Here is a 27,353-nt window from a genome sequence, read left to right as displayed (position 1 = left end):
TTGTTCAATCTGGCATTTTGTGAACTTGTTTAACCATGATAGTGCTATTTCTGGAAGCATCTATTAACATTTTAAGGAATACTGCTGCTCTATGGAATCCAGGTTGGGAACCCTGCGTTAAGAATTGAACAAAATCAAGCTGTTGACTGTTCACAGTGAGTGAATAAATCAGTGCTGCTTAAACTAGAAATTGGGCTTCCGGATCTTAGCTCAGTCCTCACCACACGTTGCTTGAATAAAAAGGAGAGGTTTCATTTTAAGATACAAGACAGAATCAAAAAGGTGGCGCTAGTGGTAAAGAACCTGCCTGCCAATGCAGGAGACATAAGAGATGTGGGTTCGATCCCTGGTTGGAGAAGATCCTCTGGAGTAGGAAATGGCAACCCACTCCAGTATTCTTGCCTGGAGAATCCCATGGACAGAGGAGCTTGGCAGGCTACAGTCCATGGGGCTGCAAAGAGTCAGACAAGATTGAGTGATCTGTCTATATGAAGCCTGGATTTTTGCTCATCTCTTCCTTCTAGTCACATCTCCAGGTGACTCAAGAAATTCAAGGAAAGCTATCTGAAGTTCTCTGGATCAGCTGTCAAGGATGTCATCAAGTTGGATAAGTTAGAATTTACATGGTCCTTCTGATTTTGGCCTTTCAGAAACAATGAGGCCAGACACTGTCCTCCCGTGTTCCCTTGTCTGTGTCTCCCTCTGCCTTGGTCACCCTGCTTCATGTCTTGGGGCTGCCTTACTGCCCATCAGGTGGCTGCTCCCTGCCCCTGCCCTCCACCTTGGGTGGGGTGTGTGTGTTCACCCACCTTGATGTTGTGCCTGACAGAGGAACTCAGATCCCTGGAAAGTGAGGCCAGTGAGTGACCAGAGCAATGTGTGGAGGTCGGGTCCCCAAGCTTTCCGGAGGCACAGATGGTCGAGCACAGGTGGGACATCCAGGCCAAGGACAGACATTGCTCACTTGATCACCTGAAAGCCAGGGACGATTATGTCATTAGGAATGTGCATTTCTCAACTAAGCCTTTAAGAGCGATGGGTGAGGAGAAGCATCCTTATATGACATGTGTGTGTGACACGTTCAAAGGGCACACGTATCAGATGACTGAATTCCCTGCGTGAGCCATGGGAGAATTTTAAAAAGTCATTCTTGTGCTTGTGCTCCACACCCACCAATCCCAGGAGTCCAGTTCCAGTTCCAGGAGTCCAGTTTTCCTCCACTTCGTTTCTCAGGCGGCTCTCCTGGCTGGGGTTGGTGCACGGATGTGATCTGCAAGCACTGTGATACCTGCGGGCAGTTTGCACTGCTTTTCTCTTCATTAGAGGGACAGCCAGTTGCGGTAGTGTGGAAGATGCATGAGGGGTCAGAACCAGACTTAATGATCTCCTCAGGACTGCTGTTGTTTAATGATCCATTTTGTCTTAGGTAATGAGAAAGAGAAAAAAAATCTGCTTTTATTTGCAGGCGTCAGCCACATTTTAGGCTAGCTGATCCGAGTTAATTTACCAGTCTTGGGCATTACTCTGGGGGCTAGAGCCGAGCCTGGGATGGAGACAGTCATTTATCAATTTAGGGCCCACTTCCATCCCAAAGAAGTCTGCCAGGGGATACGGTGGTTCTTTGGCCAAGCATAGGGCTGGACCCCGGCTCCCTCCTGAATCTGCTGTCTGACGGTTAGAAAGCCATTTGCCCTTTGCACGAGGATAGTGTTCTTCAGAGTTCACTAGGATAGGGAGGAAGGTTTTCAGCTTCAGTTTCCTCAAGGCTAAAATCAGACAGCAAGTGACCAAGTATGAATTCCCTGAAGGCAGGCCCAATAGAAAAGAGCAGATGTTGGGGGTGTCTTCCAGTAAGAGTGAGAACTCCTCTTTTGATGTTGAAGAATTTGTGATATCACTTGATTTATTGTTACCCTATATTGTAGATTTTTAATTTTATGATTCAAAGAAAATTGCATAAAAATAGACAGTATCTATATGTTTCTTGTATGGAGGTCACGTGCGTAGTGTTCATCAAATGCCTAATATCCTTTAACCTTTGACCTCCCCATGCAACATGCCCAGGCCAATTTTTTCTCATCCAGTGGCCTGGGAGGGCAGGACAAAGTTCATCTTCAGGGTCTTGTTTCTCATCATTCCAGATGAAGCTGCCATTGTTCTTGCTCTGATAGGGAGAAGCAGGTCCTGGGCCATGTCTCCTCTTATTTACCTGCCATCACAATGTCCCTGTCCCTGATGAATGGATACAGAAGCTGTTGTACATATACACAATGGAGTATTACTCAGCTATAAAAAGGAACACATCTGAGTCAGTGCTAATGAGGTGGATGAACTTAGAGCCTATTATACAGAGTGAAGTAACCCAGAAAGAGAAAACAAATAGCATATTTTAACACATATATATGGATTCTAGAAAGATGGTGCTGATGAACCTATTTGCAGGGCAGTCATGGAGATGCAGACATAGAGAACAGACTTATGGAAATGAGACCAGGGGAGGGAAGGAGAAGATGGGATGAATGGAGAGAGTAGCATGGAAACATATATGTAAAATAGTTAGCCAGTGGGAATTTGCTGTTTGATACAGGGAACTCAAACCGACGCTCTGTGACAGCCTAGAGGTATGGGATGCTGTGGGAGGTGAGAGGGAGATTCAAGTGGTAGGGGACATAGGTATCAGTTCAGTTCAGTTGCTCAGTCATGTCCGACTCTTTGTGACCCCATGGACTGCAGCACGCCAGGCTTCCCTTTCCATCACCAATTCCCAGAGCTTGCTCAAACTCATATCCAAGTTGGTGATGCCATCCAACCATCTCATCCTCTGTCGTCCCTTTCTCCTCCTGCCTTCAATCTTTCTCAGCATCAGGGTCTTTTCCAATTAGTTGGTTCATCGCATCAGGTGGCCAAAGTATTGGAGTTTCAGCTTCAGCATCAGTCCTTCCAATGAATATTCAGGACTGATTTCCTTTAGGATTGACTGGTTTGATCTCCTTGCAGTCCAAGGGACTCTCAAGAATTTTCTCCAACACCAGGACATAGGTATGCCTATGGCTGATTCATGTTGATGTATGGCAGAAACCAACACTATATTGTAAAGCAATTACCCTTCAGTTAAAAATAGTTTAAAAAAGTACTAAAAAAAAAGTCTTTGTCCCTGACCACCTCTTTGACTGAAGGAGAGGTTAAAGGTCACCTTTTTTTCGAAAGACTTGAAAAATGCTGCCCAGCACCCTCCACTTTGCTCATTTGCACTGGGAACCATTGATTTGTGGTGAGGAAGGTAGATTCACCTGATGAATACTTGAGTTCATGTGGATTCCACTAGCCAAGCCCTGGGACAGCCTCCCCCTGTACTCAGCTTTGGTAGGTTTCTCCCAGTTGCCTCCATTTGAGAGCTTTATAGGCTTTCTTGGATGTCTAGACAGCCCTGGGAGCCAGATACTGCCAGCCTATTCATTCTCGCTTTACACAACAGCTGAGGCATGTAGCGTTCTCTGCTGACTTGTTTGGAACACAGCCACTGAGGAATTCACCTATGAATTTGTCTCCCCAAAAAGAAATGAGAAAAGACTCTGTCCACAGTTATAGGAGCCATGGTAGAAATGGCAACTGTTTATGCTCAGTTAAAAAAGAACTCTGCCTCTTTTTTTTAAATTGAAGTATAGCTGATGTACAATGTTATATGAGTTACTGGTATCAATATAATGGTTCATGATTTTTAAAACTTTAGTTCATTTGTAGTTATAAAATATTGGCTATATCCCCCATGTTGTACAATATATCCTTGTAGCTGATTCCATATCTGATAGTTTGTACTGCTTAATCCTCTCTATTACTTCTCCTTCCCTTTTTTCTCCCCACTGGTAACCACTAGTTTGTTCTCTATACCTGTGAGTCCACTTTGAAAAAGAACTAGATTTCTATTCTGCCTTCCCCGTGATGGAGATTTAAAAAGAAACCACATTAGCAGACAGACATGGCTAACAGGTACTATCAGAAAGAAAAGTCAAAGGCAAAAAATGGCTTTCTTTTACATGGAATAGCCCAACTCCAGAGGATAAAATCAAGGGAATTGAGATGAAATGAAGGGAGAGCATGCTTCCTTGTTCTGGCAAATTCCCCAGAATGAATGAAAGATGGTGAATGATGATCATCTTATTTGAACGATAAAAGCAAATCATTATTACCCTGGAGCTGGTCCCTCTTGGGGGTTAACTTCACAGCTGCCTTGTGTGGAATCCGTCTCTGCACCCATGGGGAATGGTGGTGCTGTGTAGGGAGACTGGAGACTCCTAGGGATCGTGGACTGTATGGTTCTCTTAACTCCATTTGGTGTCCAGCAGGGGAATGGCTACATTTACAAATTTAGTGAAGGCTTCTTTCTTGCTGGAAAGTGAAAGTGTGTTAATCGCACAGTTGTGTCTGACTCTTTGCAACCCCACGGACTGTAGCATGCTAGACTCCTCTGTCCATCGGATTCTCCAGGCAAGAATACTGGAGTGGGTAGCTGTTTCCTTCTCCAGAGGATCTTCCTGACCCAGGGATCGAACCTGGGTCTCCCACATTGCAGGCTGATTCTTTACTGTCTGAGTAACCAGGGAAGCCCTGGCTAGAAATGAGGCTTAATACAAGAACAGGTCAGTCAGAAGAGGGAATCCTATTTTCTTCTGTTGGTAATGACACCATGCTTTGTCAGTCAGGATTTTGAGGTTTGGGTGTTGTTCTGTCCAGAGGCAGGGGGTAGATCAGATAAACTTACAAAGCCTTTCAGCCTGGAAGTCCAGTGGAAAGAGTTCCAAAGGCAACTTAATACTCTGGATTTATTTTTCTCCCTCGCTTTTTACAAAAATTTGCACTTCCAATTTGCAGTGTCTATAATGTGCTAACGGGCTTTCCTCCCATTAAAAAACACGTGTGGATGTGAGAATGTTTCTCCTTAAGAAAAGACGGTCTCTGGGGCTTTGCTTCTGGCTTGAGGTCCTATGAGGTAGGTGTGAAGAACCCTCCCCCGCAGTGGGTGGGGGTGTGAGCGAACCTCACTGGGGGCCAGCAGCTCTCCTGCTAATTTTGGCAGGAGAGGGAGACACTCAGCTACTTGGCGAGGAAAGAAAGTAAATTTTGTGATTCATTTGCAAATCGAGATAAAGTGAGTTTTCAGACATGTGTTCAGAGCCTGTCTATTCTCTTCTACCATTAAACCTGTGTGTGTGTATGTGTGTGTGTGTTTGTGTGTATTAGTTGCTCAGTTGTATCCGACTCTTTGTGACCCCATGGACTGTAGCTCGCCAGGCTCCTCTGTCCATGGAGTTCTCCAGGCAAGAATACTGGAGTGGGTTGCCACTCCCTTCTCCAGGGGATCTTCCCAACACAGGGATCGAACCCAGGTCTCTCACATGGCAGGCAGATTCTTTACTGTCTGAGCCACCACGGAAGCCCTTAAACCTGTTAGGACGGAGGTAATCCAAGTTCACATTTTTCAGTCAAATCATTGTTCTTCCCATTCTGGTGCTTTGGGTGGCCAGTGGCAGCATGGTGGCCTCTGGATTAGGATTTTGAGAAGATGGAGAGAGAGAAGTGGACAGGTGATGTCTAGCAGCTGAAACTTTATAGTCTGTGTGGAGGCTGTCTTAGGCTCCCAGAACAAGGAATATAGATGGAAAGCTTCCAGAATTCTAGAAGGTTGAGAGAGAGTGATGCTCTTTAGGTCCTCAAAGTAAGGAGTCGATTAGATCGGAGCTTTTTAAAAGCACCTTATATTCACCATATCCCACCATCTGTGATTCTTCCTGCTATAGCAGGGTGATTTTTATATAATTATCAAAGAGAAGATAGATCTTTTGAAAAAATATTTTTTATTGTAGCTTGAGGATTAAATCACGCAGCTCAAGTCCACTCATGAACTCATTAGCATACATACTTTCTCAAGCCATGATGACTTCATGGGCTAAGTGAAAATTTCATTCCTTTGGAAAATTGAATTAGTCTAGCCAAATCAGCAGAAAATTATCTTTGACTAGTAGGTGTTATTTCTACACCATTCTGCTTTGCCTAAAAAAATAATGACCCTGAGACTTTAGCTAGATGGCTAAGCAATAAAGCCAGTGTCTGCCATTTTCTTTCACAGTCCCAAGAACTGTTGTAGATGTTTTACACACACTTGTTCATTAATCCCCAGAAGAGCTCTAGGAGATAAATTGATACTAAACTCTCATTTAATCGATAAGGAAATTGAAGATTAAAGAGATCAGGCAACCTGTCAAGGCTTGGATTAAACTTTGGGTGTAGCGGCTAAGTGATGGCTCTCCTGTAAACTCTACTAGTCTGACCTCTGCCTCTCCCAGGGGGTCAGTAAAACTGACCAGCTGCACTCATCATACTTGGGTGGAATTAAGGATGAGACATCGTGGAAGATCCCTGTTTGGGATATGAAAGCATGAACAGGGAGTCTTAGTTTCCATGAAAGTGGGTCAGTAAGATATGCTGTAACAGTAAGTAGATCACTTATTTTCTGAACACTGCTATTAGGAATTAGAAGCCTTAGCAAGATCCTTAGGTTTATAATTCTCTGTCTCCAAACGATAAGAACAAAAGGTAACAGTGAGAGCTGACGTTTGCAGATTTTATATCTGCTAATTCATTTAAAATGACAACAACCCCTTGAGATAGCTATGGCTATCTTCCTCATTTTCTAGATGGGGAAAACTGAGACCCAGAGTGGAGCAGAAATAGCCAGGAAGTGGCAGAGCTGGGTGTGAGCCCAGGCTGTGTAAGCATTATTCTAGCCTGCCTGTCAGCAGCAGCACTCGGCTTTGGCAGTTCTGAAATATTTGCTTCTGTGATGCATATAGGACTTAGTCCTTCAGAGTGGGATGAGGCTGAGAAGAACTGGACATTGAGCTATATCTTCTGTGAATGTTCGTGTATTTGAACCCGGTGGCTCTCCTCCTCTGGGTTTTTTTCCTAGGGATGGGGCAGGAATGTCCCTCACAGGGCTTCCCTGTGGTTGTCTGTGGGATACCCAATTCACCCTGCTGCATGGAACTGTGTTCTTGACACACTCTTCTGAAATAAGAAGGCTGGAATTTGGGGGTACTCTTCTACAGAATCTGTAACTCTTAAGTGTTTCAAGATTGTATTTGCTTATTTCATCTTCAGTGAACATTAATGGGTTTAAATGTGGTATCAGAACTTGCCAAACGGTGCTTATAGAAGGAAACAGGCTCAGAAAGATTAAGTGACTTCTCCAATTTCACACGAAGTTGTATGTTACTGAGTGCAAAGGCTATCTTACTTGAGCCAGGAGTCAACCGAGATAAATCAACGGCCTGTTTCTGCTCTTGTCCTTGGAGCTTGGCAGGGACCAGAAGTAGGGAGGACTCAGATGCACTGGAACTACTCAGAACACAAGTGGGAGAGAGAAACTGAGATGCTGATGCTGATAGAAGAGAGGACAGAGAGGGGAGAGCCACACCCACTCCTCTTTGCACACTTAGGCATCTGTGCTCCTCAACTAGGCACGTGGTAGTATTTGAATATGAATGAATGGATCCCTACTGTCCCTTCAGTTCTGCTCCATATTCAGAGCATGGAAAGCACAAGGGTTGGTGAGGGTGGAGAAGACCTCAATGGGGAGATGGCTTCAGGTAAAGAGCAGACATGGGAGTAGAGGGCATGTGTTCAGAGGTATCTGTGGGCAAAGGCTGATTGAACCTGGAATACTTAACGTGGCCCACAGGTACATTTTCCTTAACTTCGGTAATATCTTGTCTTTTCTCCAAATACTCAAATGGGGAAAGAGTTTTCCTGACATGAGCCAGTGCCAGGAAAATTGTAGCCTTTTCTTTGTTAGTTGCTCTTCTGCACACTTCTGCCATTGCCATGCGCTTCGAGCCTAACCTGTTAACCATTTGGATTCTCTCACATTATTCCTGAATGTGAGTCATGTGGTGTCTGGGCTCACCCACCTGGGCTTTCCTTTCCAGGTGAACATGTTTGTTGAAGGATTCCACGATGCCATCCTCCTCTACGTCCTGGCTTTACGTGAAGTACTCAGAGCTGGTTACAGTAAGAAGGATGGAGGGAAAATTATCCAGCAGACTTGGAACCGAACATTTGAAGGTGAGGATTCAGTCTACAAGCTCACAGCATTCTGCTGCCAATCAAGTTGCTTTCTTCCTGGTTCTGTTTTTCTCTCTTATAACTATGGGACCTTGCTAGTATCTTAGTTTTCCCAGCTATAGAAGGATAATAAGTCATGATCGACCTACTTCACAGGCTTGTGAAAATTAAATGAGATAAAGCTTATGAAAGTGCTTTGAAAGAGTCCCACTGAAATAGGAAGCACCTTGTTTCCTGACGGCAACAATTCTTTGCTAAGTCACTTCAGTCATGTCTGACTCTTTGCAACCCCTGGACTGTAGCCCATCCGGCTCCACTGTCCATGGGATTTTCCAGGCAAGACTACTGAAGTGGGTTGCCATGCCCTTCTCCAGGAGATCTTCCTGACCCAGGGATCGAACCCCAGTCTCTTGTGTCTCCTGCGTTGGTGGGTGCGTTCTTTACCTCTTTACCACTAGTGTCACCTGGGAAGCCCCTAGGCTTCTTTATTTTATTTTTTTCCCTAGGCTTCTTTAAACGTGTCATAAGCCTCATTCACAGCAATCAGTTTGTGAAGAGTTCTGTGATCAGTTTTAGAAGGAATTATCCCAGGTACACTTTCCTCTGTTCCAAACATCTGGAGGTTTGAGATGATGAGCAGGTCCAGTTGAGCTCTCTCCTTTCAGTTTTTGAAATGGTGAATACTGGTTGTTGCTTTCTTAGGAACAGAGGAATTATAAGAACAACAAAAGAAATGGCATGTCATCTCCTCACTCAAGCAATTTTATTGACATTTAAAAATTGTACAAGAGTGAGACTATTCTTGGCTGGAAAGTTAAACACTACAAAAATGTACAAAATGAAAAGTGAAAGTTTTCCTTTCCATCCTAGTCCCCTCTCCCCAATGTAATGGCTATTAAAAATTTCCTATGAGTCAGCCTAAAAATATTCTGTGCCTCCTGCCAGCACATATGCATTTGTATATCTTATCTAAAAAAATTACACAAAAGGGTCATACTAGGAATGCCATTCCTCATCTTAGCTTTTTCACTTGTATGTCAAGCAGAAGAATTTTCCATATGAGCGCTCATAAATTCAGCACATTTTAAAATGATGGTTCCACATTTTTCCATTGTTTGGCTGTACAAGGATTTCTTTACCCAGTCTTCTATTGATGCATACTTCAGTTGTCTAGGTTTTGCTATTATGCAAAATGCTATCATGAGGTTACACATCTTGATGAATTTCTGTGAGTACACCCAACAGGGAACAGTCTTAGTCATGGCCTATCTGGGTCCAAAATTATATTGGTGCCTTTTAAAGTGTGTTGTTGTTCTGTCACTAAGTTGTGTCCAACTCTTTGTGACCCCAGGGACTGCAGCATGCCAGGGTTCCCTGTCCCTCACCATCACCCAGAGTTTGCCCAAGTTTATGTCCATTGAATTGGTGATGCCATCCAACCATCTCAGCCTCTGTTGTCCCCTTCTCCTGGAGGAGGGAATGGCAAACCACTAAAGTATACTTGCTGTGAGAATCCCATGAACTGTATAAAAAGGCAAAGTACATTAGATATTGCCACATAGCTTACAGAAAGGTCTACTAGTCCATATTCTTGCTAATGGTGTATAAAATACTAGTTTCCTCTCACATCAGTTCAGTTCAGTTCAGTCGCTCAGTCGTGTCCGACTCTTTGCGACCCTATGAACCGCAGCATGCCAGGCCTCCCTGTCCATCACCAACTCCCAGAGTTTACCCAAACTCACATCCATTGAGTCAGTGATGCCATCCAACCATCTCATCCTCTGTCGTCCCCTTCTCCTCCTGCCTTCAATCTTCCCCAGCATCAGGGTCTTTTCAAATGAGTCAGTTCTTTGCATCAGGTGGCCAAAATATTGGAGTTTCAGCCTCAACATCAGTCCTTCCAATGAACACAAAGGACTGATTTCCTTTAGGATGGACTGGTTGGATCTCCTTGCAGTCCAAGGGACTCTCAAGAGTCTTCTCCAACACCACAGTTCAAAAGCATCAATTCCTCGGTGCTCAGCTTTCTTTATAGTCCAACTCTCACATCCATACATGACTACTGGAGAAACCATAGCCTTGACTAGAAGGACCTTTGTTGACAAAGTAATGTCTCTGCTTTTTAATGTGCTATCTAGGTTGGTCATAACTTTCCTTCCAAGGAGGAAGCGTCTTTTAATTTCATGGCTTGCAATCACCATCTGCAGTGATTTGGGAGCCCCCCAAAATAAAGTCAGCCACTATTTCCACTGTTTCCCCATCTATTTCCCATGAAGTGATGGGGCCAGATGCCATGATCTTCATTTTCTGAATGTTGAGCTTTAAGTCAACTTTTTCACTCACCTCTTTCACTTTTATCAAGAGGCTCTTTAGTTCTTCTTAACTTTCTGCCATAAGGGTGGTGTCATCTGCATATGTGAGGCATATTTCTCCCGGCAATCTTGATTCTAGCTTGTGCTTCATCCAGCCCAGTGTTTCTCACGATGTACTCTGCATATAAGTTAAATAAGCAGGGTGACAATATACAGCCTTGAAGTACCCCTCTTCCTATTTGGAACCAGTCTGTTGTTTCATGTCCAGTTCTAACTGTTGCTTCCCGACCTGCCATCAGTCAAAAATGAGGATGAAACTCAATATTAGAACACCCAGTTGCTGGAGCCCTGGGGACATCAACTTCATATTCACTCACTCATTCATTCATTCATCAGGTATTCTTGAGCACTTCCTATGTGCCAGGCACTGGGTTAGTTCAGTTCAGTTCAGTCGCTCAGTCGTGTCCGACTCTTTGAGACCCTATGAACCGCAGCATGCCAGGCCTCCCTGTCCATCACCAACTCCCGGAGTTCACTCAGACTCACATCCATTGAGTCAGTGATGCCATCCAGCCATCTCATCCTCTGTTGTCCCCTTCTCCTCCTGCCCCCAATCTCTCCCAGCATCAGACTCTTTTCCAATGAGTCAACTCTTGGCATGAGGTGGCCAAAGTACTGGAGTTTCAGCTTTAGTATCATTCCTTCCAAAGAAATCCCAGGGCTGATCTCCTTCAGAATGGACTGGTTGGATCTCCTTGCAGTCCAAGGGACTCTCAAGAGTCTTCTCCAACACCACAGTTCAAAAGCATCAATTCTCTGGCACTCAGCTTTCTTCACAGTCCAACTCTCACATCCATACATGACCACTGGAGAAACCATAGCCTTGACTAGATGGACCTTTGTTGGCCAAGTAATGTCTCTGCTTTTGAATATGCTGTCTAGGTTGGTCATAACTTTTCTTCCAAGAAGTAAGCACTGGGTTAAGGAGCTGATAACTCAGCAGTAAATTAAAGATGTTCCTTGCAGTAAGCTGAGCTTCTGTGGAATAAATACACCACTTCAGGGGCTGGAAAGTGAATCAAGTTAAGGGAGATAGAAAGTTATGGGAGGGATATAGTAGGGCTACTAATTTAAATAGAGTTCAGCGAAGTTCTCTCTGATAAGTGGCAGTTGGGTACAGACCTCAGGGAACTGAGATACATGACACAGCTATTTAGGAGAGAATAGTCTAGAGGTAGTAGCAAACACAGAGACCCTGAGTGTAGCTGGGGAACAGTGGCGAATGCCCTGGGAAGAGCCTGTGGGCCTGTGTGGCTAAAGCAGTATGGGAGTTGCAGTGTGAAGTGAGCCAGAGACAGTGTGAAGTAGGACCAGACTCTGTGGGCCTGGAAGCTACATTGAGGACCTTGAATGAGATGGAAGCCACCAGAGGGTGTCAAGGGAAACAGGATCTATCTTGAGTCTTTAAAAGGGAGCCCTCTGGGATCTGGGTGGAAAATAAACTGTAGGGTGTGTACAGATCTAAGAGTTGGATCACAAAGAAGGCTGAGCACTGAATAATTGATGCTTTCAAATTGTGGTGCTGGAGAAGACTCTTGAGAGTCCCTTGGACAGCACGGAGATCAAACCAGTCAATCCTAAAGGAAATCAACACTGAATATTCATTGGAAGGACTGATGCTGAAGCTCCAATACTTTGGCCACCTGATGTGAAGAGCCAACTCATTGGAAAAGATCCCGATGCTGGGAAAGACTGATGGCAAGAGGAGAGGAGGGTGACAGAGAATAAGATGGTTGGATAGCATCACTGACTCAATGGACATGAGTTTGAGCAAACTCAGGGAGATAGTGAAGGATACACCAGGGAAGCCTGGTGTGCTGCAGTTCATGGGGTCACAAAGAGTAGGACACGACTTAGCAACTGAACAACAGCAATGCCGATGGATATCATCTGAGGACCACTGACATACAGGTCACTAACCAGGTCAGAAAACCAGCATCCTAGCCACTGACTGTCACCTCAGTCCTTTCATTTTCTCCTTGGTCACCTGTACCAGGAGGGGTTGGATCAGCTGATGACTGACAAAGGCCCTTTCAGTTCTGCATCATGCCAACAATTTGAGCCCTTGAATGTACTGGGGCTGTGCCTGTCTGCCTTACCAAGATTAGATTCGGGGCACATACTGTGTTTCTCACTTAGGACTCTCCTCTATTCTACTGCCTCACCTTGTTCTTGGTCATTAGAAAGGGTAAGATGGTATAGAGGGGTCAGGTTCCAGCGAGAATTATCTGGGCAGCAGCTATGGTGACAGTTGGTGGATTTCATTTCTCCTTGCTAGTTTTAGTAGATGCCACGTCTTACTCTAACCCAGAGTGGCATCTGCTTTAACTTTGAACAGATTGTGGGATGTGAACAAATCAAATAACCCTTCAGGGTTGTCTTGCTTGACCTCTGACAGCTTTAGTTGAGGAGCTGAAGTCAAATGGGATCAGTCAAGGGTCATATTAGGACAGAATCAAATTTCCCAGAAGTTGTGTCCCATGCCCTGAGAGCTGGCATGTGTGGATACAACCTTGGTAGGCCACATCCCGTTCCTAGCTGTTCCTCTCTGCATGGTGTGGTCATTTGCTCTTGGTCTTCCAAGGGAGGTTGTTAAGGGAAGGGCAGGTGCCCATAATGGCTGGAACTCAGTTTTGCATAAAGGGCATGGACTAAATTTTCCTGTGGGCCAATCTGAGGCTTCCTTTCTAGAGCTGGTCTACACAGACAATACTAAATGAGTCCCAGAATAATCAGCTGTATAGTTCAGTCCAAACTTAGAATCTCATCTGTCCAATGTAAAGATAACTGAAGCCAAGCTAAGTGTTGATCTTGAATTGTTTGGGGAGCTCGTTCTATTTGCTAAACAATGATCAACCTGAGGGTAAACCCCCAAAGAACTATAAAAAATCCCTAACTGTTCTAAAATTAAAAACAATGAAAATTTTAATAGTCACTGTAAGTGACCACTAAGTTGTCAAGGGAAAAATACTCTGGATGTTATTTGACAAATTTGGATTTTATTACTGTGAAACTTATGACCAACTCTCAAGACTTTCAATAAATGGCCTGGGAAGAAGCTGAATTTCCTCACTGTGGGAGAGGTCAGGGTGACAGGGTAAATAGGACTGTGGCTCAAACCCTGAGCTCCACTGCAGGCCAATAGAAAGGAGGGTAGGAAGTCTAATTACTTATGTACAGGAAAATTCTGCTGTCAGCCTGACGCTCTCACCTTATGTAGAATACTCTCAGGTGAAGTCTCACTTGCTAATTGGCCACCCTGAGGGTTCACACCCCATTTCTTGGCAGAACTGTAATAGCTTAAAGCGTAATGAGGTCTTGGATTACTAGGGCCACCTTGTCTTATAAAATACTCTGCAAAACACTTAGCAGAACACACCATCATAAACACCTCCAAACAGAACAGCATATGGTTTTGGACAGCCAGTATCTTTGTAGATACATCTGTATCTATTTTTCAGTGACATTCATTACTTAAAAGTTGTATAGACTGTCAAGAATAAGCCAGCTTGAGATACGTGTATCCTCTGTAAGCAGTCTCTATTAAGAAGACAAAAAAAAAAAAACCCAAATTAGGATGAATAGTAGCTCCATTCTGTTTCCGGCAAAGTAGACCAAAGTCTGGAAAAATCAGAGGGCCTTCAAACCACAACCCAGAGGAGAGCAAACCCAAATACTTGCTCTCTCCAAACCACACTAGAGGATGGAACTTTCCCTTGGGACTCCTTTTCCCAGACATTCATTTTATTTCCGGTGAGAACCAAATCAATAGAGACCCCAATTAAGAACTCTACTGAACTCTGCCACAGTTTAAAATGAAAGAAAACAAATACTTAGGATGTGGCTGACACATATATTCTCTTACTTAGTTAAGGAAAATGACAATATAGACATAGTGAATATCAGCTGGTGATATATACATGTTCGCTTTTATTGATTAGCTTCTGTAAGCCACCATTGCTAGCCTAAGCAAGCCTAACCCTTTGTGTGGCAGTCCGGGCCCTCCACGCTCTGGCCTCCCTGCTGGAGGTTTACAGCTCACTGTTCCCTTCCATACACATGAGCCACCTCCCCCCAAACCCCCAAACCCCTCTGTCCCCTTGATTCCTTTCAGCATTTGTGCCTTTGTAAATACTTGCAAGGCTGCCTTTCTGCCTAGAGCACTCCCACACCCTGCTGGCTGCTTGTCCAAATCAGAGGCTTCACCAACATGTCTACTAAAGGTCTGCTCTTCTACTGGGTCCTCTGCGAGTCTCCAGCTAGATGTTCCAGCCCATCCCCTGAATGGTGTGGACACCATCCTAGGTCCTCTCCCAGATTCCAGGCATAGCGATAGTAATAACAAAAGAAGAAAACAACTGACTTCTCTGAAACCCACAAGTACTTTACCTGTGTTAGCTCCCTTAATCTTTTCAGCAGCCTCTTGGCAGAAAGGTACTATCCTGCTTTTTTTTCCAGTTCTGGAGACTGGGGCTCAGAGGTCTAACTAAATCCTTGCCCAAGGTCACAGAGCTAGGAAATGTGAAAGCTGGGATTCAGATGCAGGTGGTCAGATTCCCGCGCCAACAAAATAAATTCCTAGTCCAGTCTCTTGAGCAGACATTGTGTCCGGTTCATCTTTGCCTCTGCTGCAGTATTGAATCCAGCCCCTAGTAATTGCTGGATAAACAATGAATGATTTATTGTATCTATAGGAGATGATGAGTGTTAACTAAACTCATTTCACAATATTTTTGTTAAACCTTTATGCTGGACTCCTGAAACTTACACAGTGAGATACGTCGATTACATCTCAATTTAACTGGAAAACAAAGATAAAGCCCCTCAAAGGATGGATGCATGAACACAAGTGGGATAAACTAGCTCTTCTTTGGTTCTCGGCTCCCATGACCTGTGAAGCGGCCCTCTGCTCTCCTGTGCATTCAAGGAGCCCACACGGAAGCACATTCACTGAATCCTGGCCCTGGAACAGGTTTTCCTTTGTAATGTTTGTCCAGTGATAACATGAACCCATGACAAGTCTCGGAACGTGCTACACCTCTGCTTCTTACTCTGCATTTAAAAAAAAAAATACAAAACTCTGGGATAAGCATACTGCTTTCAGGATTAGCCTTAGCCTTTTTTTTTTTTTCCTTTAACATATTCCCCAAAAAAGGTCATTTGTTTCTTTTTCTTTTCATTTTTAAATGGAGAAATGTTAAGAATTTAGGAATGCAGACACAGATGAAATTACAATGTCTTTCTAAATGCCAACAAAAATGCTCCGAGTCTGATGAGATTCCCTGTGGCATGAGTTTGTTTAAAAAATCCTGTCAATTCATTTTCTTGTTTTTGTTGGCGGACAGAGGTATTTTAAATAACCAACTGGAGCTCCTTGCATCTCATCTCCTAGGTATTGCTGGGCAGGTCTCCATAGATGCCAACGGAGACCGGTATGGGGATTTCTCTGTGATCGCCATGACTGACACAGAAGCGGGTACCCAGGAGGTAAGCAGATGGGACCTCCACCCCAGCCTCCTCTGCTTGTTGAGATTCCAAGGAATGTATTTGTCCTGGTATCCAAACAGCTGCCCCCAAAGCAGCTTCCAAATAAAAATGAGCTGAACACTGGGAGTTTCCAAGTGAGGGGATTTCCTTCTGGCTGAGGGTATCAGGGAAGGCTTTAGGAAGTGGTTCCTTGTTTATCCTAAGTGGAGACATCCTACCTTTCAGGTGGCCGAGAATCACACCTCAGCCCTAAGATGCAGGACAGTGTCATTGAATGAGAGACTTAAAGTGAATTTGTGTATTTATTTCCTCCCTTAAAATTTGAAAAAAAATTTTTTTTTGGCAGGGAGTAGTTACAAACTGGACCATGCATTAGTATGTCAAAAGATGATGGAGTTTCAGGATAGCATCACTAGAAAGAAAAGGGTGCCCTGGACATAGAGATGAGTCTCTGACACTTACTGGGGTATGAGCTCTCTGCCTCAGCTTCCTCGGCTGTAACAAGGAGATTGTCATATCTCCCTTGCTGACCTCACATGGTGATCATGAGCACCAAATGAAATGGAATCTGAAGAAGTATTATATAAATTTTGCATGATAAATATATAAAGAGGATGTGAATCCACCGTGTTTGAGGTCAGATGATGCAGTTCCTTCTTTAATTCTCTGATGGCTCTCACCCAGGGTTGATGACTGCTGTCACACTTCCTGTGACCTGGCATGAAGGACTTGCTGTTCTTCTCTTTGTCCACATGGACCTGGCCTCAATGGGAGGGGCCAGGCCACCAGGATCTGTACTGGCTACCTTCGCTGTAAGATTTTTTTACCCTCGATGATCTGAGTCTCATGTATATTCCAGTCTCTCCTCTATAGAAGGCGGCTAGTAATAGAGAGGGTCATGGTAAGGACTCAGGTGTGAATGTGTGTAAAGTACTTGGTACATGCTCAGTACATGCCAGTGACTGTTGGAGTTTGGTGATTATCTAGAATTCTTTTCATTCCAACATGAGAGCCTGTGGGGCCTCTTTCAGGAGAGAGAAGGCAGGGGGTGTCACCGTCCCCCGGGAGCAGGGTGCTGCTGTCCAGACAGTAGGGAGGTGGATCCTGAGAACCTGGGTGCGAAGGTAGTGCTAGATCAGGGATCGGTAGCTGATGAAACAGTTGTTTAAACCAGAAGCTGAGGGTAACACTTGAACTGAGCCATAAAAGAATACTGATTTTTCAGAGGCCACAGGAACTAACTGAAAAGAGTTCAGCTTGGATGTGGGGTGCAAATAGGATGTGTTCAACAGAGAGGAGAAGGTAACCCTCAAAGTCAAGATGGAGAAGAGCCTTCGAACCAGAGGAAGGTGCAGTGGAAGATTCCTAAAGAGGCTCTCTGATGCTTGAATTCTGTGTCAGGCTTCACTGACCCAGGAATAAGATGGGTCGTGAACTCCCTCTTCTTGGAACAAACTGGGGCCTGACAGATGGCTGACCTGCAGGCAGGAGGGGCACCACTCTCTCCCAGGAGCAAGGGGAAAGCCATACCTTCCGAGGTTACTGCTTTCTGCATAACCACCTTCCCCACCATGGGAAGCCTGTGCTTTCTAAATTACGCTCACTTTACAAGCACTGTTGGTACTTTGATTTACAAAGATTTCAGAAACTCACTATTGTAGTCAGCCTGGAGGGTCTGGGGGCCTACTCTGGGCCTCCTTTGCAGAGAACTTCGACCTTTCAGTTTGTGCATTTTTTTTCTTTTATATAGGTTATTGGTGATTACTTTGGAAAAGAAGGTCGTTTTGAAATGCGGCCGAATGTCAAATATCCTTGGGGACCTTTAAAACTGAGAATAGATGAAACCAGAATGGTGGAGCACACGAACAGCTCTCCTTGCAAAGCATGTAAGTTTAGAGACTTAATTCGCTCTGTTTCATCGTCTGCAGTATCCATATAACACAGGGGTCATTCAGGAGCTCCTGTTCTGAAAAAACAGATTTCTGTCTCTGATGTGGTAAAATCCACGGCAACAGTTCACAAACTGGCATCCACCTTCATTACAGGCTTCTAGGTCCTTTTTCCCTTCTATCCTTTTCCAAGATGGTAGAAGGTGTCTTCCTATCTTTACATCTCTTACCATAGTCTGTTATTATTTGAGGTTTTATACTTTTAGGGAAAATTAAAATATCAAATACCAAATGTCACTCACTATTCATCTATTGTTTCAAAGTTTATTTATTCTCTTACCCACCCAGAACCAAACAATGTTCCTTAGACACCTAAAAATTTACAATTAGCAAGTAAATGTAAAATATGTAGCCTTGTCATAAATGTGGAAGCAAGTGGAGGTTCTTATAAAAGCTTACAAACGAGAAAGTGGTTGACATCATTGCTTTAGAAAGACCCTTTGATAAGCAAAGTGGGAGAATTAAGTGAGTATCGATCTTTCAGGGAAGTGGTTCACTTTAATATCTGGTGGCTCAGACAGTAAAGAATCTGCCTGCGATGAGGGAGACCTGGGTTCAATCCCTGGGTCAGGAAGATCCCTTGGAGGGGCATGGTAATCCACTCCAGTATTCTTGCCTGTTGAATCCCCATGGACAGAAGAGCCTGGCAGACTACAGTCCATGAGGTCACAAAGAGTTGGACACGACTGAGCAACTTTCACTCACTCACTCACTCACTCATTCACTCACTCATGTGTGCTCCTTATGTTTTGGGAACAGTCTTCAAACTGTGTATATGCAATAAGTGGAAAGGCATAAATGTGTTAAGAACACAGTCTCTGGAGTTACTGGGCCCGGATTTGAAATCCCATCGTGGTCACTTACTGTGACCTCAGGATCATTTCTTCATTTCTTTAAGCCTCAGTTTTCTCAGAAGTAAAATGAAAGAAATGTACCCAACTCTCAGGAATGCTTTGAGGATTAAATACAAGAATGTGTTAAAAACTGTGTCCTAAACTCCTTCTACACAAGCTAGCTATTTATCATTTTTACGTAATATCTGGGACACTACAGAACTTGATTGTTTCAAATTGTTACATTTTCACAAAGCTTTATAAGACATTTTGACGTGAAACTCTGGCTCTGGTGAGAGAACATCTAAAAACAGAACATTAACCCAATAGATTTTTCACCAAATCTCCCAGCACTTGGAAGTGTCATCATCCATCTGTGAAAATGAGGGGAGCCGGCTCAGCCCCATGGTGCAGGTGGTTGTCCTCTCTGACTGGAAACTCAAAAGAATGTGCATAGATCTGAAAACTTCAGTTTCCAGTTGTCCTCAAATCCTTCTCGAACCTGCTCTGTTCCCATTGTGCTCACTGTTTTTGTAACAGTTTGTTCATCTAGTATTTTCTTAAGTGCTTTTAAGCTTTGCACTTGGTGAACAACAACAAAACAAAACCCATACGAAATCACCAGCACCACCACCACGACCACCACTACCACTGCCATCACCACCACCACCACCATGACCACGACGACCACCACCACGGCCACGAGTAGCACCACCACATGACCACCACTGCCACCATCACCATGACCACGACGACCACCACCACGGCCACGAGTAGCACCACCACATGACCACCACTGCCACCACCACCATGACCACGACGACCACCACCATGGCCACGAGTAGCACCACCACATGACCACCACTGCCACCATCACCATGACCACGACGACCACCACCACGACCACGAGCACCACCACCACATGACCACCACCGCTACCATCACCATGACCGTGACCACCACTGCTACCATCACCATGACCATAACCATGACCACCACCACCACCATGCCATCACTGTCACCACCAGCACGACCACGACCACCACCAACCACCATGACCACGACTACACCACTGCAACTACCACCACCACCAATATGACAACCGCCACCACAACAACAATGAACAGAATTGCCTAGAAAAAGTTTCTTAAAAAGAAAGGAAAATTGGAAAATTTGCCTCAAATGGTAAACCGCGAAATATCTTCTAATGAATGAAAATTTTCAGTGAATGAAAAGTCAGAGTGAGGCATTTCTAGCTGTTTTTCAAAATGAACTCAGATTATCTATGTTTCTTTTTCAAGCAGGTGGCCTAGAAGAATCAGCGGTGACAGGAATTGTTGTGGGGGCCTTACTAGGAGCTGGTTTGCTAATGGCCTTCTACTTCTTCAGGTTAGGACTGCTTTATAAAGTTTTAAAATTTACTCTCTTTAATTGCCTTTGTCATTTGCCTTTGCACGATCCTCCTTGTGACTTGTCCATATCTTGTGCTCACTCAGAAAGCAAGGTAGTGGAAACAGCTAAACCTTCCGTTGGTGTGACTCTGGTTTGGTGGTCAGGGGGTTAGCATACGAGGCAATGGATCAGGGTTTCTACTGTAGCCCACTGTGGGCCACAAAACCATTGCAATCTTTTGCTCACAAATATTCTGACCTGAATTCCTCCCACCCACCACATGCATAAGTGGAGACAGAATCTAGACAAAGGGGAAATCAACTTCCCCAGGCTCAGGCTTCCTCCAATTCAGAAATAGGTGGTGAGTTCACTTTCTGTAGAGAAGGAAGTGACTCTGAGCAGTCCACACTCTCAGGAGGTCTGTGCTCAGTCTTTGAGAGCCCATATGCTTCGTGCCCCCTGTGGTTAAGCCCTGAGTCTTATAAACTTGTAATATTTATGTGTGTTCAAGATACTGATAGTTTCACCTCTTGAGGGCTGTCCATTCCTTTGTAATCTTTGGGGGTTGAGTTTGAGGCTTATTAAGTCATTGGACCATGATTTTTTCATTTCTGCATGGTAATGTAACTCTGGGTGTGTATGACTCTTGGTGGGAACAATTGCATTCCTGTATACTTCATCTGATCTTTATCTAGGGCATATCCTGGGAGCTGGGGGGAGAAATGTGGCAGAACAGACAGGACTTAACCCGTGAGGCACTCAGGGAAGAACGGGAAGGCTTGTTCTATGGTGTTGGGGAAGCAGGCCAATTTTTCTCCTTGAATAAGGGCAGTGCGCCTTGGGGCATCCCACTTTAATCTCTGACCAGGGCTTCAGAGTCTGTCACTTCTCATTTATCAACCCAAACCCAGACGTCCCTCGAGGGCATTCTTTGTAAGAGAAACCATAGTATTTTGTAGCCAAATAAGGTTTTATTACTACATTCACTTTCCCTCTACCCAGGAAGAAATACAGAATAACCATTGAGAGGCGAAACCAGCAGGAAGAAAGCAACGTTGGAAAACATCGGGAGTTACGGGAAGATTCCATCAGATCCCACTTTTCGGTGGCTTAAAAGGAAGTCTGTTCTTTTGGCTTGAGATTCTTTAAGGAGATAGATGGGATGAAAGACATCAATGGAATAGAAGGGGCGCTCTTGAAAAACTCATTCTTTTAAGCAGTTAGTAATTTTGTTATAAAATTTCTTTAGAAGCTCAGGAACTATTATTAATCACCATATGCCCGCTGGCCTCTCATCTCATGACAAACAAACACAAGAATATAACATCACTGCTAAATGTTGATTCTGTTTCAAGGGCATATGATTAGATTTATGTTCTGAAAGTCTGAGGTCTCCATATCTTGGTGGCGTTTGGGGGCATTTTACACAAGGCTATAAAATGTGTTTTACTTAAGTGAGATGTTTTATAGCTAGAATAAAATCATTTTTACATGTAGGATATTATTGAAAAGGATTTAACCCCAAGAAGAAGAATGTAATGGAAAACCTCAAGGTTGAAAATGCAGCATTCCTCTCTCTAGAGCTGGTGGAGGGATCTGAGGTCAAGGGCTGTTCTATCTGATATATGCATTCACATCCTGACTTTATGTTTGAAAAAGAATTTCCCCCACCTCTTTCAGTGTCTTGTAAGAGCTACTTTGGAAAGTTGTAATTATGAATGAGATAAGAGGATTTATGCAGAAAAAGCAAATCTAAACTATTTCACTTTTTAAAATATAAAAAACCCTATTTCACACTAACATTTTATTTTTAAGTATTTTAATCTTATATTTTCCTATTAGAAAATGTGTCTATTTTTTCATTTTGAAGATTAAATTTCACTTATATTTTAAAAACATGGGTAATGTGTACAGCAAACCAATAATGATGAAAGATGCCTCTCTTTTTTTCTCCCTGTTTCCCTCTTCCCTGTGGCCATAGCCCAATACGAATTGCTGCTTGAACTACAGAGATCTAGAAATGTGTTCGGATTGTAGACTCTACAGGAATACATCAGTTTACTTGTTTTAAATGCAAGCTATTTTAGGGATAGTCTCCTTCCAGTTCTGGCCAAAGGATGAAATTTATTAGAATTAAGTCAGGTTTTATAAAGGGAGGCAACCTTTTTTTCTCAAGAAGAACTTTATAGAGAGTTAGAACTTGGCAGTACGCATAGAAATGATAATTTAATAAATGACATTTTACCAAAATTGACGATTATGATTTTGGTTAAAAGAGGGAATCTAAACAGCTACTATGTTCCCTTTTAGTAAACACCGCAGAACTTTGCAGTCATCCACTAATAACTTGTGTAACAGGGGTTGGGTACGGATATCAGGAATTGGTCAAGGTTGAATAATTATTTGCCGAATCTCAACTTTGCACCAAGTACTCTGTGTATAGGTAGGTTTAAGCTTAGGTTGCCACTTTCATGTATAATTTGTGGAGAAAACAGACAGTGAGGGAAGAATGGGAAGTTGCCAGATCGGTGTACTATCTTATAATGATATCATGAAGGTGCTTCCTCAATAATGTTTGGAGCATCTGGAAAATAGTGTTAAAGATTATCTTAATGTCTATAAAAGACCATCTACAAGAGGAAAATAGGACAGCTTAAGAAAACAGGGGGGGTAGAAATTGGAGCCATTCCTAGGTAGTGATGAAAGCTGTGGTTTACACTGGTAATGGAGGTGGAGGTGGGGCATGTGCGAGCTGCACGTCCTGGAAGTTGGCCTGAGCTTGCTTCCCTGGGGGCATCTGTCTCTTCTATTTCAGCCAGTCAGAGTGAATGGGTTATTTCCATGTAAGGCACATTTCCCCTATACTGTTTAAAAATGGAATGCGTGAAGCTGGAGAGCACGATAAAAGGATGAACTCTGATCAACTGAAAGAGCTATGTTGTAGCTCTCCATGCTGAGTGCAGTGGAAAGAGTGCTGGAATCAAAACAGGAGGGAAAAAGAAGGCAAGAGAGGCCAGCTCCAGAAATTCTAACATAGGAAAAGAGCTTGGGAAGTGAAATCCAGGAAAGCAAAGTGTGTAGCATCTCAGGACTGCTCAACATGAAAACAGAATGGAAGGGTTGCATCTGTCTTATTTTTGTGAATTGAGAGTTTATTTCTCTCTATTTTTATTTTTCAGTGGTATTTTCCATGTATTTTAGAAGTACTCATTTTCTATTATCTTGTGTTTGTAAAAAAACATTTAAATTTGAGCCTGTGTACTTATTACAGGGAAAAAAACTCTCTACCTGGTTGCAGTCTTTGGGTGGAAACATTTCTAACCTTTCTAGAATTTTTATAGGGGTGATTAACTCTAATTTTTTTTTTAATTTTTTAAATTATGAAAGCATGATAACACATTTATAGGTGACTTGGAAAATATAGAACAAAGTTACATGTAGTTCCACTATATATTATAATTATTTTTTATGTAGATAAATTAAGATTCTTAGTTGGAGTTTCAATATCAAATTCTCAAAAATTAATAGAATGAATATACAGAGAAGTAGGTGGATATAGTAGACCTGAAAAGCACTATGAACCAATTTTACATAATTAAGATTTATACAATTTTCACACAACAGTAGGATACAAATTCTATTCAAGTTCCCATAGACTATATACTAGGAGACATTGGAACACAGCCAGGGACATAAGACCAGGTGCAAAAATTTGATGGTCTAGAGATATTGAAATCATGCAGAATATGTTCTCTTGTTACTGTGGAATTACGTTAGAGATCAATATCAAAAGATATTTGAATATAACAACTCTAGTATTTTTAAAGCAGATCTCTTTTATTTCTATTTCAGGTAGAAGAATAGTAGTAAACTTAATATTATGATTCCCACATAAAATCTTAAAAGTTTTAAAGGATAATTTAGTCTTTTAAAAATGGTAGAGCCAATCATGAGATGATATGTGGATGCCATTCTCTTCCAATCTTAAAGCAGTTCTACAGTTCTTGAGGTTGATTGCTTATTTACACATCTGTTGTCTATCCTTTCTTCCTTGAAATTGTCATGAAAAGTTGGAAAACCTTTGCTAAAGCTGTAGGTGTTTGGCTCAAGGTTACCCTGGTTTAAGACTTCTGGAGATTTACAACTCAGGATTTAATTTTCTAACTGCTAACATCTTTGACAACTAGTCACTCACATCTAGGCACTCACAACTACTCACTAACATCTTTGACAACTAGTCACTTTGCCAGTAGCCACATATCATATAGTAAGATAAACAAGACTGTAGTTGTTGGATCATTTTATAAATTATTACCCTGAAATCCAGGGTGTTCATATTCCAAAAGGGGATACTTTATCAGTATTTTTTCATCAGGTCTAACATAAGTTGTCACCGATACAGGTCAAAATAAGTATATACTTTTAGTGTATTGACTCTTGGTATTGGAAATAAGTCTAGGTTTTTATGGTCATCATCATTATTTTAGATTTTTTTCTTTGCTGGACTCAGAAATAAAAGCTTTCTCTAAATGATCACTTCTATCCAGGAAGAACTTCCTGTATAGAGTGTATATCTGCCCCCACAGGTTCCCCGAGGAAATCCATGTAAACACTCATTTCTCAGAAGAACCATCAGCTTTTCCTTTCCTGAACCACAGACATAGTTCTGCAGGCTTTAAAATGGTTCTTGACTCTTCAGGGAGGAGAGAAACATATGGAAAGTTGATGCCTTCTTTTCTCCTCTTCCTTAAATTCAAAGACTTATTTTGGAATGTTAGTCACGTCTCCCTACTCACAGGATCCTGGGATCACTCATTAATTCAAAGCTCCTGTGCCTTTTGTGCCCATAACTGGCCACTTCCCTTCTGGTTGCTGCTGATTTTGGGAATGTGATATTTGTCCTTGACCATGGAATTAAGGCCATTGTATAGACCTTAAACAGATAGAGACCGGAATTCAGAGTAGGTCCAGTGGCCTTACCACCTTCTTGTGAGTGAGCATGAAGTGTCTTTTTGTGAAAGCTCTTTGGGAGACCAAATAGAATATTATGCCACTGGTAATCAGGGAGTGTCTGTAAACGGAAAGGAATACCTACCTATACTTTTTGGGACACAAAGCATTCAGATCCTGAGTGGATGCAGTCATAAGGCCAAACACCAACAAAAATCAAGTCCCTTTCATGGGTTTTGTTTAGTTATGCCCTGTGGTTCAGTGCTTCATGAAAAAGCTGAAGGTGAGCTGAATTTCCTCCTTAGTGAAAAAATAGGAAACTAATAACATGGAATATGTTTTGGGAGCAGTGTGAAAGCACAGAGCAAGATGGTGCTGTTCAGAGGAACTTGTTTCTTTTTCAGTGCATCTTTAGAACCACCTACAATTCCAAATCACCTATAGATTCACCTCTAGAACCACCTGTAATTCAGCTCCTCTCCCACAAGAAGAGTCAGGATCAAGCTCTTCCAAAAGAAATGGAAGAGGCCAGTGTTGCCAGCTGCCGCCATATTTACCACCCCTCTCCCCTCCGCCATCCACTGTCTATCATGGCTCCAAAGATAGCAGCTTCATGCCATGCAGGTAGCAGCCTGTGAGTAGGACCTCCATACTTCCTCAAAGGGCAGAAAGAAGACAATGTGCCGGCTGTAAGAATGTGGCTGACTTTTGATCAGAACCCTTACCTAACTTGACCACGTGCTCCTGGGGCAGTTCAAGCCTCTGATGTGCATGTACTCCAATAAAACTGGCTTCAGTTTTCAGCGTGGAGCTCTCGCAAATGTCTCTTGCAGGTGTGCCCCCATAGCTAGACCCTAGGATTAAAATGACTTTCAAGAGGTGCCGGATTGGAGTTTGTTCAGATTTCTCATTAACCACTAATGTTCATTCATACCAAAGCAATTTTAAACCAGCTGATGCTGTTAATGTTCATATTTTAAGCTACTTCAAACACAGTAAAAAAGTTTCAATGGGAGCCAAGGCTCAGAAGTAAAAATCCATATGTTATAATAGCTCTTTGATGTACTAGGCGGTGATTCCCAGGGGACATATTTGAACAAGCAGAATTAAGAGTTAGCAAAAAGTGCTGCATTGCTTTGAGTCACATGTTTAGAGACCTAAATTTCTATGTGCAAGGAATAAAGGGCCCATTCACCAGCCTAAGTCACAACATAGGCTACTGAAGTGGTTTTTATTTGCTGGGAGAACAAAGCTGTCATAGCACATAATACCAAGGCAGAGAAGGTTGAGAAACAGGCACATTTGGATTTTGAGACACGGTGTCCTATTTATTATTCAATGTCAAGATCTTAAAGTGTGTAGTGTGGTGTGCCTTACAAAACAGCAATGAGGTGCCCTTACCGCCCTGGAGATGCTGTGAGTGTGCAGATCTTTCCGCTGGATCCTGGGAATCTGAGCATTGTTCCCTGTGCATGGTGAATAATCGAATCCAAGGGACACAGAACAGACATGTGGGCAATTACTTTTGCAGCCCTTGTCTTCCGGGCCATATTATCATCAGTAATCTACATATTGGACTACCGAACATTATACACTTACCATGAGTCTGGTAGAAAAACGAAAGTAAAAAGCTGACAGCTACATACAGTTTATTATTCTAATGTAAGTAGAACTATCTGCATATAATGTGATTTAATTTATTGTTGTTTTGTGTAGAAAATGAAAATTAATGACTGTGGATATAACCCCTGTTTTGTATAATATATTTTCTTTCTGGTGCAAATTGGTCATTGAAGATATCTCCATTTGGTGTTTGGATATAAATGTGTATGTGTTCTTATAAATGTTTCTGTTAAGCAAGAATGCCACATGCTCACAGGATAACAATGTGTTCTCATTAAAAAATACATCCCACTGAAAACTTTTCCTGTTTATAATTTAACCAATATACACTGCAAATATTCATATTCTCTGAGGACTTCCTGTTCTCCTAGGACCAGTTTAGAGAAAGTGGAAGTGTTAGTTGCTCAGTTGTGTCCGACTCTTTGCGACCCTGTGGACTGTAGCCTGCCAGACTTCTCTGTCCATGGGATTCTCCAGGTGAGAATACTGGAGTGGGTTGCCATGCCCTCCTCCAGGGCATTTTCCTGACCCAGGGATCAAACCCTGGTCCCCTACATTGCATGTGGATTGTTTACTGTCTGATTTACCAGGGAAGCCACAGTTTAAGTACAAGAATATTCAGCAGATGT

The 27,353-nt window shown here is 42.9% G+C and overlaps 1 protein-coding gene across 2 annotated transcripts in view; it reads left to right on the top strand.

The window, feature by feature from the left end:
* NPR3 (natriuretic peptide receptor 3) overlaps positions 1 to 27,022 on the top strand; it is an 80,969-nt gene extending 53,947 nt beyond the window's left edge. The window contains exons 4-8 of one of the 2 annotated variants that reach the window (XM_070774790.1): positions 7,983 to 8,118; positions 15,883 to 15,977; positions 17,728 to 17,863; positions 20,064 to 20,148; positions 21,154 to 27,022. In XM_070774790.1, coding sequence (XP_070630891.1) covers positions 7,983 to 8,118; positions 15,883 to 15,977; positions 17,728 to 17,863; positions 20,064 to 20,148; positions 21,154 to 21,265 — 564 coding nt within the window. In that variant the 3' untranslated portion in view covers positions 21,266 to 27,022. Of the gene's footprint in view, positions 1 to 7,982; positions 8,119 to 15,882; positions 15,978 to 17,727; positions 17,864 to 20,060; positions 20,149 to 21,153 lie in introns of both variants that reach the window. The other variant, XM_070774788.1, reaches the window with a different exon arrangement.
* The last annotated feature ends 331 nt before the right edge of the window (positions 27,023 to 27,353 follow it).

This window comes from Bos indicus, chromosome 20 (genome assembly GCF_029378745.1).
Source record: "Bos indicus isolate NIAB-ARS_2022 breed Sahiwal x Tharparkar chromosome 20, NIAB-ARS_B.indTharparkar_mat_pri_1.0, whole genome shotgun sequence".
Classification (NCBI taxonomy): Eukaryota; Metazoa; Chordata; class Mammalia; order Artiodactyla; family Bovidae; genus Bos; species Bos indicus.
This window is presented reverse-complemented; position numbering and strand designations above follow the sequence as displayed.